The sequence below is a fragment of the Muscardinus avellanarius genome, assembly GCF_963383645.1.
Source record: "Muscardinus avellanarius genome assembly, chromosome: 1".
In the NCBI taxonomy this organism is placed as follows: domain Eukaryota; kingdom Metazoa; phylum Chordata; class Mammalia; order Rodentia; family Gliridae; genus Muscardinus; species Muscardinus avellanarius.
Window position 1 is genome coordinate 187,662,993 of NC_137786.1, and position 15,357 is coordinate 187,678,349.

Sequence of the window (15,357 nt, forward strand, 5' to 3'; positions counted from 1 at the left end):
GGGGTGTAGCCCAGAGGTAGAATGGCTCTGGGTTCCATTCCCAGTACCACAAAAAAAAAAAAAAAAATTAAGCCGGGCGTGGGTGGCGCATGTAATACCCACACTTGGGAGGCTGAGACAGGAGGATTGTGCAGGTTTGAAGCCAGCCTCAGCTGGCTTAAGAGACCCTGTTTCCAAATAAAATATAAAATAGGTCTGAGAATGTAGCCCGGAAGTAGAAGGCCCCAGAGTTCCATCCCTAGTACCACCAAAAAATAAAAAAATTATTGCTAAAACTAATCCCACTAATAATTTCCAACACCTGTTTGGTTTGGTTTGGTTTGGTTTGGTTTGGTTTGGTTTGGTTTGGTTTGGTGTGGGCTCTTTTGGAGGTGGTGGTGATTGAAGCCAGGGCCTCACACATGCTAGAAAAGCACTGTACCACTGAGCTACCTCCTCAGCTGCACTTACAGTTTAAGAAGTATTTCACATCTGTGATTTTGTCTCTGGATAGGAGTTTGATGAGATCCCCAAAAGGGAGAAGGGGACCTCCACTCAGCCCCTTGATGGGCACTTTTATTTGTATTAGGGATGGAACTCAGGGGTGTTCAACCTCAACCTTAGAGCTACACCCCCCCTTCATAGCCATATTTTATTTTATTTTATTTTGAAACAGGATCTCACTAAGTTGCAGAGGGCCTCACTGAGTTGCTGAGGCTGGCCCCAAGCCTACAATCCTTTCTCAGGCTCCTAAGTACTGGGATTATACCTGGCAGGTTCTTGACTTAGGCAACCCAGAAAAGGATTTTAAGACATTTCAAAAGAGGCACAAAGATTTACTTATCAAAGCAAGGAGCTTTATTCAGGAAAGCAAATAATGGAGCAGGACATACGCTCAAAGGAGAAGGAGTGTAGGTACTCAAGAGTGAGACACACTTTTGGGGTCATGGGCTCTTCTTTTTGAAGCCCTATAAATAATGAACATGGGAAGTGGGTGGGAGGGTGACATCAGCCTGGTGAGCTCAGTTCTCTTAATCATAGACACAGGGCCGGTCATGGTGGTCTGGTCCTTTTAGGATCTCTAGGTTGACATCATCCTATCAATAGATAGTGTTTGGAATAGACCCATATCATAAGTCTCTAACAACATTTTTCCCTTGGCTTTATTTAGTCTAAAGAAAATACATTGTGTAAACTAGCCATATATGTAAGCATTCGTCATCTAGGCTCACAATAATCTTAAGATTCAAAGGGTTTTTTTTTTAACGTGGTACAGGGGATTAAACCCAGGGGCGTTTTACTAATTTACACCCTCAGTGTTTTTTATATTTTGTTTTGAAACAGGGTCTCACTAGATTGCTGCGAGTCTTGCAACATTGCCGAGGTTGGCCTTGAACCTGAGATCCTGCTGTCTCCGTTTCGTGAGTACTGGGATTACAGGCATGCACCACCATGCCCAGCTCAAAGACTTTTTAAGAATTTAGTTCTAGAGGAAAAACAGTCTTCAGGAGTAAAGGTGAGGGTGTTCATGGCTTTTCTTTATTTAAAGTTAAAGTTTCTTCTCCTTTTCCTATTGGTCTCCTTTCTTTGTATCTTTATTTCTTTAATTCTACATCAATTTTATAGCAATCTCATAACAGCTTATAAACTAGAAACTGTAAGATTTTTTTATAGGTAAGGAAACTGAAATCAGAGTAACTGGGTGATTTCTCTGAGGTCACACGGCCAGGAAATAATTAGCACCAGTACTTAAACCCATGATTTTTTTTTTCAAGAAAGGACTCTTGTTCATGTTACTACTCATCTTTCTAGGTATGATACCTAACTCAACAAGGCCATAGCCTGAAATGGCCAGTCTCTCTTCTTATGACCCAATCTAGATTTCTCCAGGGTTAGGCTAAACTATATTTAGGATAACTAAATATAATGTGTGCTTGCACGGGGCCAAAATCACATTAATTTGCCCATATGGGAATATGGTTATCTTATGCTAATCAAACAAATCAGATTGACAGATATGTGCCTTTGAATTTTTAAAGAGGGAGCCAAGTTAGTTTAATAAATGCTTTTGGCAGATAGACTCTTTCAAATCCTTGGGAAATCATGATAAGAAAATGTTCTTAGGGCAAAAGAGCTGGAAACAGGAACAGAAAAAGAAAGTAAGTTGTTTATTCTCATGCTCTTTCTGACTGGTGTGATAAGAGTTTGCTTCCTTGTATTTCCAGTTATTTGTAGAATCTGATTAGTTACAAGTGGATAGGAGAACTGAGTCCATTCTGGTTTCCAAGTTAGGTCTTTTAATTTAGATAAATCTCTGAGTTTACATTTTCTTAACCTTTTCATCTTAACCTGGATCTGAGTTGTGAATCAATACTCCATTGATAGCTCCATACAGAAGAGTAGACACCTTTGGGTGTATGTGTGTGGGTAACCTTTCCGTATAGACTGTATTTTATTGTCTCAGGACCAGGAGAATGGATTTGAGGAGCTGGGGTTGCCCTTTTCCACTTTATTTCTCTAGAAGTGTTTGGGGTCTTCTCAGGAGCTGCTGACTGAGCACACTCCCGGGAACTCCTTGATGCGAAACACGGCTGGATTCAATGTACACAGGATCTGACTGAACAGTCCCAGTCTGGGCTGTTAAGTGTAAAAGAGAAGGAAAGGACTTTTCCACTCAAGGTGGAAACACACACACACACACACACACACACACACACACACACACACACATGCACATGCGCACGCGTGCGCGCGCGCACACATACACACACACACACACACACACACACACACACACACACACAGCAGAAAGCCTTAAGATCATGCAGGAAGGGTTCCTGTTGGTAGGATGTTCTGTACTTTCACCCAGCTCCAGTCTCAGGGCCAGCGTGGCCTTTCCAGGCTGTGAGCTGGGGACCAGACAGCCTGTGCCTCTAAGACCTAACATTGTTGCGCATAAGGTCATCTGTTTCTCTTGGTGTTTGCCCAAGCCTAGGGGTTGGAATTATTTCCATTCACAGAATAATGATTTATGAGAAGCTGGGGAAATGTTGAAGGGAAGGCAGGGCCCTTTGATCTGTTATTTTATACTGCCTGGGTCAAATTTTTGAACAAGTATCAATGACTAAACTGCGGTTGATCTTTTCTTTGAAAAAAAAAATGGTTCCGTAAACACAGGGAAGAAAAGGGGTTTCGGGGAACATTTGCTGGAGGCAAGTTGGTACTGGTGCCTGGGTGCTGGGGCACCCTTGTTGTTTTTCAGAATAGCTAGGGGTAAAGAGATCCTCATGTGACTGGGTAAATTACGAGTTCTGGGCTAGCTGGGCCACGTGCCTAGGTTTGAGGGAAGCAGGTGGCCTGAACCCTTCCTCCCACATCTGTAGTGGTGAAAAGGCTAAGATATGATCTGGGCCTTCAGTGAGGGTTGGTGAGAGAAGGGACACACAGTCGGTCATGGCCTACAGCTCCATGATCCTGAAAGAGCAGAGACTGGAGACACAGAGTAGAGAGGCCCAGCCCCAGACACAAATAAGGAGCCTAGTGAGACTCCTTATTACTGTGTGGAAGATAGTCTTGCAGGATGCAAGGAGGTACTGAACTCAGCTTCTCCACCCATCCCAGCCCTTCACCCATGTGGTCCCCCTCATTCCTTCAGCAGATAGCCTGACCATGGTGCAGCCTTGCACAACCAATGCAAGGGGCAACTGTGTCATGCATGGTGCAAACCAGGATACTTTTGAGAGTGAATAGGCACTATTAATAGTGAGGCTGAAAAGGTAAGACAGTAAATCTGAACTATCTCAGACAAATTGGGCTCTCTGGTCACTCTAGTCCTCTGGCTTACTCAAAAATAACAAACATGCTTACTCAAAAATAACAAACTAGCATGATGGTAACTGAATGGCAGGCTTAATTTGCCACCAAATCCCTGGATATACTATTTGAGTCCTGAGAATAATCCCACTGGGGCTCATTGGTGTCAGTGTCATTTCCCATAGGAGAGGCTCTTAAGAGGCAGAACAGACCCCAGGTGGTTTCCATAAGGCAGCCCACTAACACCTAAGGGCTATGACCTTGGATGCAGTTAAACTACTCTGAGCCTTAGCCAGGCATGGTGGCGCACGCTTGTAATCCCTGCGCTTGGGAGGCTAAGACAGGAGGATTGTGCTGGTTCGGAGCCAGCCTCGCTGGCTTAAGAGACTCTGTTTCCACATAAAAATGTTAAAAAAAAAAATAGGTCTGGGAGTGTAGCCTGTGGGAGTGTAGCCCGGAGGTAGAAGGGCTTCCAGGAACCCCAGTACCACCAAAAAAAAAAAAAAAAAACTACTCTGAGCCCAAAGTCAATTTTCCATAGAGATAATCCCTGACCCGCCGGCTCACCAACATTGTTTGCCTTAGGATGCTTCACCGCAGTCCCTCAGGATGCAGTTCCCAGCCCTTCTGAGCAAACCCTGCTTGGGGCCGGGCTCCCCCCACTGTGCCTGGACGTGCCTCTGTGCTAGCATTCGTCATGGTGCAGGGTCATTTATAGCAGGAACACTTTCATGTGCACTTTTAGTTCCAGGCCAGCGCTGTGGCCTCAGGGATGTTAGTGGAACCCTGGGTGGCCCTGAGCTCACCATGCTTTCTCGGCCATTGCAGGTAGACGGCCAGACTGAAGAGAAGGACATGAACAAGCGGAGGCGGAAAGGCTTCAGTAACCTGGACGAGGTTTGTGTGCACAGGGTTTGTTTAAACAAAGGCCCGTTCCCTGACAACCAGTGGCTCGGGCCCTCCCACCCAACAGCGACCACAGCCCTAGTTTCTTCCTCATGAACCAGTGGGTCCAGGCTTGGCTCCATGGCAAAACAGTGGAGGCTCTGGTCCTCACTTCACTACTTACAAGCTATGTAAGAGAAATCCGGTCTCCCAGGGTGTGGGTCATATCTGTAAAGTGTAAGAGCACATCTTAAATGTATGAAACTGCGGGATTTTTAAAGATTCATAGGATGATATATAAAAAATACCAAGTATCGTGCCTTAAACATATGCTAGTTAATATTGGTCACTAGTAATAGTAATTAGGAAAGAGACACAAGCAGGCCTATTTTTCTCCGTCATCTCATTCTTTCCTTTTCTACAAATGTCTTTAAAGCAAATGTCCTGGAGCCCATAAGCGCCACCTTCTGGTAGAAGGGAAAGATTGAAGGTGATTTTGTCAAAGGAGAGGGCTGATCTCTCACCTGCTTCTGAAATATTGGTTAGGGGAAGCAGAGTTACCACTTCCTGCTCCCTAGGTAGCAATTTAAAGATATCTGAGACATTCACTTTGTGTGTGTGTTGGTGTGTGGCGGGGGTGGGGGGTACTGGGGATTTAACCCATGGTACTCTACCACCAAACTGTACTCCCACCCTTTTTTTTGTTTTGAAACAGGGCTCACTAAGTTGTTGAGGCTGGTCTTGAACCTGCCAGCCTCCTGTCTCAACCTCTCAAGTACTGAGATTACAGGCACGTGCCACCATGCCTGGCTTCACTTCATTTTTTTTTTTTTTTTTTTTTTTTTTGGTGGTACTGGGGTTCCTGGAAGCCCTTATTCCTCCAGGCTACACTCTCAAATCTATATTTTTTATTTATTTGGAAACAGGGTCTCTTAAGCCAGCAAGGCTGACCACAAACCTGCGTGATCCTCCTGTCTCTGCCTCCCAAGCACGGGGATTGCAAGCGTGCGCCACCACGCCCGGCTTCACTTCATTTTTAAAAGAGCCATTCCAGTGCCACAAAAGCAAACGTGCATACATCAGTGGTGCATAGGAGGCCAGCGTTAGCCAGCCCACTGGCTGATGCTCGAGAGGGACGTGAAATCATTTGAATATAACATTGATACCTGATTTATAGTAATTCAAAGAGACCTCTAAATTTTATATGGTTGAAGAGGTTTTATTGCTGTTTTTTTGTTGTTGTTTTGTTTTGGTTTATTTTTTGTTTGTTTGTTGTTTTGTTTGTTTGTTTTGGTTTTGTTTTGTGTGTGTGTGTGTGTATGTGGTTTTTTTTTGGTTTTTTTTTTGGGGGGGTGGTACTGGGGTTCCTGGATACCCTTCTACCTCTGGGCTACACTCCCAGACCTATTTTATACTTTTTTATTTGGAAACAGGGTCTCTTAAGCCAGCACGGCTGGCTTCGAACCTGCACAATCCTCCTGTCTCCGGCTCCCAAGCACAGGGATTACAAGTGTGCGCCACCACGCCTGGCTTTCTGTATTTTTTAGGACATTGTTGTTCTTGCCCGTGACTTGTTCCCCCTCACAGCAGTGAACTATATAATAGACAGAGCCAGGACGGCCGTTGCCACTGCCCACAGCTCAACCCATTTGTCATAAAAGAAGCCTGGGGTTCAGTTCATATCTCAAAATGTGAACACACTCCTCCCATCCACAGAGTTCTAATCGCTTCTGTCTGAAGCTTTTCCAGGGCTTCTTTGGGTAATCCTGTCCAGAACTGTGGCTTCCCACTCTTGGTTGAAGTGGGAGCAAGAAGCCAGCGAGTAGGGAGATAACTGGGAGGAGGGCGGAGCTGGATGCCCCTTCTCTCCGGTCATGGTGGCTCGCTGGAGCCTGCTCCTCCCTTGGATTCACCGTATCTCTGGGAGCCTCCCTGCCTGTCACCCCTGACTTCTCGAGGAGGTGATGGTGTTGCTCTGGTGCTGGCAGCCCAGGAGCTCCGGGGGAGGGGGGAGGAAGTCTGGTTTGCCTCTGCTGCTTCTGAGACGACTCTAGCCTGTTTTGCTTCAAGTGAGCTTTATCAAATAATAATTCTTTCTAAATTCTTACTACTCCAAGTGTGGTCCAAGATCCAACAGCGTCAGCATCACTTGGGAGCTTGTGTGAGAAACATAGACTTTGGGGCCCACCCCAGACCTACTGAAGTCAAATCTGCTTTTGAAGATCCACCTCAGGTCATTCATGCCCCCATCAGTGTCTGAGAGTGCCAGCCTGTGTCCACTGTGTTGGCTGGCCTTGGTCTTGTCCCAACAGTGATGACCCAGTGAGCGCCCCTCCCCCCCAAGCCGGCGCTGATATGCACGGTCACATCTCACACTTTAAAGTAGGAAGCGCCTGTTTGTTCTGTATTTGTCCAGCACTTCAGAGTGGTTTCCCATGGGGCTGCCACTCTTAGGAACCCTTCAAAACACAATTGATTCAAGCTTGCTTCTTCCCATAATCTTCTTCCAAGTGAACACATCCTTGTTGTTGTGAGAATGCTACTCCCATGGGAAAGATCCACAGTCCCCCTGAGAAACTCACTCGCCGCCTCCTCAGAGTGGCAGTACCATTTATGCTTCCTTGGTATGTGGGAAGAGAGATGACAGGAAGGGGGAATCGACATTCTCATGAAAAACAAGTAATTTTTATTTTTTTATTCGTAGCAAATGAGCTAGAGAAATCTTATCGCAAACTCCATTTTATAAAGCAGCTTAGCCCAGCAATCCAGGTCTATATCACCACTTGTAAGTCATGTTGCTATCATGTGCCCAAGAGGATGGAATGAGGAGAGACTTCCCCTCTGTCGCATCCTTCCCTGATACCCATAGCCCCAGCGTAACCAGCAAAAAACATCAGACCAACCGGATAGAGGGACTTTCTATAAAATAGTTGCCAAATACTCTTGAAAACTGCCAAGGCCATGAAAAACAAGAAAAGATGAAATTGTCACCAAATGAAAGAGACAGAGAGACATGATGGCCAAATGCAGTGGGGAGGGGGCTGGATGGAAGTCTAGAACAAAAATAATGGACATTAATTGGAAAATTGATACAATGCAAGCAAAACATGTAGTTTAATTAACAGTACTGGACCGCTGTTAATTTATTTGTTTTGATGAATACCATGATTGTTTCAGATGTTATATGAAAGGCAACATCAAGCTGTGCTCTCTTCACAACTTCTGTGTAAATCTAAAATTATTTCTAAATTCAAAGTCTTAAAGACAGCAAACACTGATCCATTCTGGTTGACGTTGGGAAGAGAGTGCAGAGAAGAAAAAGAAGCCCAGAGCCTGTGCCTTGCATGGTCCACAGCCCTTGTACTTTTTTTTTTTTTTTTTTTTGTACTGAGAATGGAACCCAGGGGCTTTTCTATATCCAGGCTATACTCCCAGACCTATTTTTATACTTTATTTAGAAACAGGGTCGCACTAAGTTGCTGAGAGCCTCACTAACTAGCTGAGGCTGGCTTTGAACCTGTGTGATCCTCCTGTTTCAGCCTCCTAAGCACTGGGATTACAAGCGTGCGCTACCACGTCTGGTGCCCTTGTACTTTTTTACCCCCAATCTTCACCTCTGCTCAGCTACAGGGTATATTTTAAAAACTATTTATGCAATATTTCTCTGTTATAATTGATGTCCAAGCAATAACCACTTGAAGTGGTTTCTTCTCTCTGCATCTTATAGGTGAGGAAACCATGGAGAAGTTAAATAAATTGCCAAGATTCCAGGGCTGGGAAAGAAAGAGTCAAGATTCAAACCCTGACTGCCTGGCTCCAGCCCTGGCCATGCCCATCCTTTGGAGGGATGAGACACACCCTCTGGAAAGCCCTTTCTCTCCCAGTATCTGCTGTCTCTGCCTCACTTGCCCAGTCCATGGAGGAAGTCCTGCTTGAGGAAGCCATTCCCCTGTCCTGAGTGCCCAGGCCCCGCCCTGATTCCTGGGTTCCAGGCTCCAACCTCCGACTACTGTTTTAACCTTTGCAGCCATCCTCCTTCTCCAGCCGGAGCTTGGGCTCCAATCAAGAGTGCGGCAGTAGTAGAGAAGGCGGAAATCAGAACAAAGTCAAGTCCATGGCAAATCAGCTGCTGGCCAAGTTTGAGGAGAACACTCGGAACCCCTCAGTCCAAAAGCAGGTGAGTCATATCAGAAGCTTGCTAGACTTGCCTCAGGTGACAGACCCTGCTGGGAAAGCCAGCAGAAATGTCCAGGCTATAGGAGGATGGAGGTCGCCAGCCAGACCTGGTGCAGAACAGACTCGAGCTGCATGGTCAGCATCAGCAGACTTTTCACAAGGAGAGAGGGTGATGATTTTTACCCTTTAGGGGCCATGCTATCCTGGTGCAATGTCCTAGCTCTGCACTGCAGCATGAAAGCCACTGTGGACAATATCTACACCAGTGTGTAGGAGTGTGTTCCAATAAAACTTTATTTTCAAAAATAAGCAATGGGCCAGATTTGGATCGCTGATGCCTGTTCTGCATTAAATAAATTCATTTCCTCATTTGCTTTTGCTTTAAAACTCTGACTTGGTTTGCAGCCAGTTTTGAGTTGGTACAGCTTGAGGAAGCTTTCGAGATGCTGGCTGTGTGTGGGAGGACTGTGAAGTCTGTGCTGAGAGGGCTCTTCCAGACCACAGGAAGCTGACTCAGACAGCCCCAGAGACCTGAGCCAGCCTCCCAGGCACTTCCACTCACTCCTCTCTCCAGCCTCGCAGCTGGGCAGGATTGCTGTGTCTGAACAAAAGCAGGTGTGGGTCAGGCTGCAGACCTCTTCCTGACTCTGCTTAGGGTCTGAGTCCACAGTTCGGTGTGCTCCTCTGAATTTCTTTGGTGACACTATTATCCCACTTCAACAGTTTGGGGAAAGAGACTCAGTTTGTCTATGGCAAATACCTGTCCCATGCCTGCCTGGAGGACAGATTTTTGGTCCACTAGCTTTGGAGGCAATCACAGAGCTCTCCTTGGTCTTGGAGTAGAGCGTGCCCCACCCAGACTAACTAACCTTCCTTAGAAAGTGACTTTATTTCAAAGGGACATTGTCTTGAGGTGCAGAATTCTCTGACAATATTCTCGATTGTCTCCTACAGTCCCCAAGTGTTGGTGCAGCCCCATTAGGACTGGGTATCTTATCCTGGAGTGAGCAGGAGGCTCTTCTATCTCCAGGAGGATTCCTGGGCTGGCCACCCTGGCTTGGCATGGGTCAGGCAGTGCCAGCTCTGGACCTTGTGTCTGACCCAAAAGCAAGGTCTGTGGGGTTGACACATTGTCCAAGAGGAGAGGACTCCAGGAGTCACTGTTCACATGGACGCAGATCCGTGGCTCAGGTTTCCCAGTGGGGCCTGGCTTGTAGAAGCCTAGCCAACTCTGCTCTGTGCTTGCAACCTGCACCTCCTGCTCCTCTTTTCTCCTCCCTCCAAACCTCTCGGTCTCACTCGCCTTTTCCTCTCTGTCTCCTATGGCTGCTGCTGCTTCTCCGAACTCACCTTTCTCCTCCCAGGAACGCCGAGTCTCAGGGATAGGTAAGCCAGTCCCGTGCTCGTCCTCTGATCCACCTGTAAACTCTTGCTGCCCCAAGCTGGAAGAGCCCACTCCCAGCCCATCACCTCCTCTGAAGAGGCAGGTAGGGCTTCCTCCATGGATGCTGTTTTGGTAAAGTCACAGGGAACTTTGATCTGAGGTGTGGGATCATCCCCCACTGCCCCATAGGGCAGACTGCAGGTTCTCTGGGCAAACAGGCACAGCTTAAGGTGTCCACCCTTGTAGATAAGAATAACCACGAAGGCAGGACTTGAAATGCATGCCACTGATCCTTCAGCCAGACAGAGACATTGACCGAGCGACCACCACGCTCTTGGTGTTGCTGTCTGGGGGGTATTCTGTACAGTGCCCAGTGACTCTGAGCTATATGAGCAGACGGAGCTACATGGAGGGACTGTGGCTCATTCCAGCTTGCATCTTTGGGTTAGAATTTTAATAGAATCCATCTATGTGACTACAGATCCCAAAGATGTGCAATCAATGTTAGGTATTTTGCAAATGAGATAGGTATGTATGCGACAGGGTGATTTTATGTCCACGTGTATGCAAACCACCTGGGGAACCTTTTTTTAAAAAAATACCAATGTCTCATGCTCACTCAGACCATATAAAATCAGCATCTTTGGGGTTGGGTCCAGACTTGGGTATTTTCAAAGTATCCTAGATGATTTAGTGTGCCATTGGGTCTGTATAGGTTTGGGTCTGGGGAGAGGCCCGAGGCTGTGCATTGTTCAAAGAGTACCAGGTGATTCTGATACAGGTGGCAGAGGGCAACCTGAGAGCCCTGTTGGGAATCTTTCTTAAGGTGTGCCCGGGTGTGTCCTCCATCTTTGGTCCTCATGGAGATTCCCTACAGTGGGGTCTATGGAAAGCTGCAGCGGGGGAGGAAGTTTGATTTTCCCTTTTCCCAGTTCCCCTCTGTGCTTGTGATGGGACAGGTGCTCAGAGAACTCAAGCAAGTGTCTGCTGGTGGCGAGTGCCCAAGCAGGCCGTGGAGAGCCAGGGCCAAGTCTGACCTGCAGCTGGGTAGGCCAGAAAACCTCGCCGCCTTACCTCCTGCCTGCCAGGGAGCGCTGGCCCTCTCCGGGGTGCTGCGGCGGCTACAGCAAGTGGAGGAAAAGATTCTACAGGTGAAAGAAAGATCACGCCTCATCCTGCCTGTATCCATGTCTGGGGACTTCCTGCCTGCCCTTTCCCACACCCTGCTCACTCCCTGTCTCTTATCTTGCTATGTGCACAGAGCAGACAAGCTCCCAGCTGCTCCCTCACCTCCCCTTTGGAGGCAACCCTCATGTCGCTGTTACTCTCTCTTTTCTTTCTCCTTTCTTGCCTCAACTGCAGAAGAGGGCTCAGAACTTGGCCAACAGGGAGTTTCACAAAAAGAACATTAAGGAGAAGGCGGCCCACCTCGCCTCCATGTTTGGACACGAGGATTTCCCACAGGTAAACCCAGGGCCTCCCGAGCCCCAGGTGCTGGGCACCCAGCCAGGTGACCATGAACCAGCCTCGGTGCTCAGTTCCGTCCTGCCGCTTCATTTAATAGCATGAGGAGCTGTTCATTTCCCAAAGCTCTCAAGAGTGTACGTTGGCATATAGGATCCAAATGCAGAGATTCAAAATGAGTGCTATATCATGACAGAGGGAAAATCAGGGCAGGAGAGTAAGCCCAAGTCAGAGGCCTGTGTGCTACCAAACAGAAAAACTGGTGCTTATGCTCCATCATTCTATATAGAATTAAACATTTGAGACTTAATGGGTTAAACCTGAAATAGTTTCTAAGTAGACTCTGAGATTCCTAAGGGCCACTGTAAAAAGGGAATGCTCATCACTTGCAGGACTCATAGTCCTTTAAGATGAAAACAAACCAGTTGCTTCTGCTGTTTGGGGCTCTTGATCAGGGAGGCACTAAATGATGCGGCCAAAACATGCCATGACCTGGGGTCCCCTTTGCAAGGGGCAATATCAAGCTAAGACAAAAAGCCTTGCCTTGGCATACAGAGCACAGCCCCCTGCAAGCCGGATACTTAACTGGAAACTTGAAGAAAAAAGAGCACGTGCTCTCAGGGAGCTAGAAGCGTAAGGAGGAGGCCTGTGGGTGGGTGTGAGCCTTCTCCTCACAGGCCGTTCCTACAGCACAGCTCCTCTGCCGCAGCCACAGTCTCCTACAGGCCCTTGTCTCTGCTGCCTGGTGGAGTGGTTGACATGGGGTGGGGATACTTTGCATTTAGTTCATGTCTCGGGTTCCACGTAGCTGCCAGGAGGCCAGCACAGTTGTCTGCCACTGCTATGGCCAACTGCCCCAGGACGGCCACGGGTGGGCTCTCCTTGCCTAAGCTCACAGCTGCTGCTTCAGCCCACAGCCCCCCCTTGGGTGAGGGCTTCAGGAATCTGCGTTTGTGTGTAGGGAGATGCAGGCAGGAGCAGGAGGGAGCTGCTCGGGATTTTCCAGAGTGACGAGGCAGCTGGGGTAGCTGTAGCCAAACGTCGTGCAAAACAGGAGCCTCGTGATCCGCGTGGCTCCCTAGACAGGTTTCTGTGTTGTCCTGAGATACAGGCCTCACTGTCTTCCTCCTGCACGAGGCCTGGGGCTGCATCGTGGATAATCCTAGTTTCCTCTATCTCTGTTCTGTGCAGAATAAACTACCCTCTAAAGGCCTGTCTCATACTCATCCTCCGTCTTCTCCCTCTTGCCTTCCATCTCCTGACCCAGCTGCTCCTTCCTCTCCAACGACTGTCGACTCCACCTCTCCTGCCAGAAAGGTAGTCAGCCTGAGTCACGCGGCCCCCGCCCCCTGCATGTTCCCAGCTGTTCTCGTGCTCTGCTTGGCCTGCACACACAAACATCTGGAGCTCGGCTTGGCTGGGGTGAAAATTTGTAAGATGTTTTACAACAGTCCTGGATTCGGTTTGGGTTTTGTGTTAGAGCGCACAAGCATAGCCGAACAGGCAGTGTGCAAAAACCTGCCAACCAGTGCGCGGTCATCCAGTGAGCGTTAACCGGAGACCCAGCGGATGCCAAGCACTGTGCCAGATGCCGAGGGAGTGGGGTGGGGTGCCATCTCCTTACTACAGTTTTAATGAAAATAGCACAGTATCATAGAAATAAGTCATGTTTTTATTTTTTACTGTGAGGACCAAACCCAGGGCCTAGAGCATGCTAGGCAAGTGCTCTACCACTGAGCCATGGCCCTGGCCTGTAAATCACATTTTTACTGTATGGAATGGCTGATAATTGGCTGATTTGCCTCAACAAAATGGTAGTTTCACATGGTAAGCCTTATAACTGTGTGTTAATTTGATCAAATCACATTTTATTTTCTCATTTTTTGGTACTGGGGATTGAACCCAGAGGCTTTCTACCTCTGAGCTACATCCCCAGCCCTATATTGTATTTTACTTTGAAACAAGGTCTCACTAAGGTCCTGAGGGTCTCACTAAGTTGCTGAGGCCGGCCTTGAATCTGCAATCCTCTTGTCTCAGCTTCTCAGGTAATGGGATTACAAGTACATGCCACCATGCTCAGCTACTATATATTAATTTGTTTAAAGACACAAAGGGCAAGACTGTAGGAAGAGAGAGGAGCTTGGGAAGGGTTCACAGAAGAGGCAATAACATGGAAGCTGGATGCTGAAGGTTACGCAGGAGGATTTGCAAGACAGGAGTGCAGAGCGAGGCTGCTTTGAGCGGGGCCAGAATGCACAAAGGCAGACAGGCAGAACTGGCAGGAAGGGAGGAGACAGAGTGTATAGCATTGCCTGAATTGGGGGATGAACGTTTTATGGGGTGGGAAGAATGAGAGAAAAAATGGGCTCTGTGTTAAGGAATTTCATTTTCTCCTCTGGGTTATAGTAAACCACCAAAGGACCCACTCTGTCGTAGGATGATTCCCGTAGCCGTGCAGAGGTTGGCTTGAGGAAGAGGGGACGCAGGGAGCTAACTGGTTAAGTAGACAATGGCGTGCATCCATGAACAGCCATTACAGCTGAGGCTGAGCAAGCAGTGCTGAATGTCCCCCTGTCCAGGGACTGCTGGTTTGTTCTTCTGTTGTCAGGAGATATGCAAGCCGGCTTTGTACTGTTGCATTAGTGAACGATTAGAAGCTGTCTCTTGGAGTGTAGCTGGGGGTTCCACCCTGGTGGGCCTCCTCCTCTGTGGGGAGAAAGGTGTAGATAGGGCCTGCAAGTCAGGGGAAGGACCTACTAGCTCCACCCCTCCAACGTCCCCAACAGGCACCCCCAGAGGAGCTATGAGATGTGATACAGGGAAACACAAACACTTCAGCCCTCCGTGCCATTGAATGTAGCCACAGTCAAGATATCCAGCATTCTGATCAGGTCAGCCCCTGGTCCGCTGTTTGGCCTAAGTCTCCTGCCCTGCCTGGGCCTCCACTTCCTCCCTGTCTAAGAGTGGCCTCTGGTTCACATGGGGGTGAACTTTGTGAGTGGCCTTTTCATCACCACCACCAGCAGGGGCTCAGGACAGGGGGTTCCTCTACCCCTCCCCGAGGAGAGGAGCCTTACCCAGGGATACTGCTTCCTGTGGGAGGAGGTGGTTGGCACCCTGGATGGAATCGTGGGAGGGGAGCACACCTGGCCGTGTGGCAGGGCCCAACTGCTCAGCCAGGTACACAGCTTGCTTCTCCCTGGCCCAGCCCCTCCGATAAGCTTATCCCCATCACATTGTCATGATCAAGCCCCACTGAGCCTTCTCTACTGAGCTCTGCAGGCAGCCTCAAACCAATGTCACTCATTACGCCAGTGAGCATTCATTCATTCATTCATTCAACAAATATTATCAAATGACAGCACAGTGTTGGGTACTTCGGGCCTCTTGGATATGTACCAAGGATTCAGAGTTAAATACCTGCCCTGATTAGGTTTACATTCCTATGAGAGGAAGCAAAAAGTCAACAATAATATGACATATACGGAAATTATATCCTAATATCTTAAAAGACAATATTTCCTATAAGAAATTAGAGTCAGTACCAGGGGCCTGGAGTGTTAGGGAAAGGGAGCAATTTTTTTTTTTTTTTGAAACAAGGTCTCTTAGGCCAGTGAGGCTGGCTTCGAACCTGCGCGATCCTCCCGTCTCCGCCT

The 15,357-nt window shown here is 47.9% G+C and overlaps 1 protein-coding gene across 3 annotated transcripts in view; it reads left to right on the top strand.

Moving 5' to 3' along the window:
* LOC308270953 (F-actin-monooxygenase MICAL2) overlaps window positions 1–15,357 on the top strand; it is a gene marked incomplete at both ends in the record, with an annotated part of 94,638 nt that overhangs the window by 64,164 nt on the left and 15,117 nt on the right. For 2 of the 3 annotated variants that reach the window (XM_080707093.1, XM_080707094.1), the window contains 6 exons: window positions 4,621–4,689; window positions 8,705–8,854; window positions 10,218–10,340; window positions 11,170–11,388; window positions 11,600–11,701; window positions 12,893–13,018. In XM_080707093.1, coding sequence (XP_080563219.1) covers window positions 4,621–4,689; window positions 8,705–8,854; window positions 10,218–10,340; window positions 11,170–11,388; window positions 11,600–11,701; window positions 12,893–13,018 — 789 coding nt within the window. The remainder of the gene's footprint in view (window positions 1–4,620; window positions 4,690–8,704; window positions 8,855–10,217; window positions 10,341–11,169; window positions 11,389–11,599; window positions 11,702–12,892; window positions 13,019–15,357) is intronic. The other variant, XM_080707095.1, reaches the window with a different exon arrangement.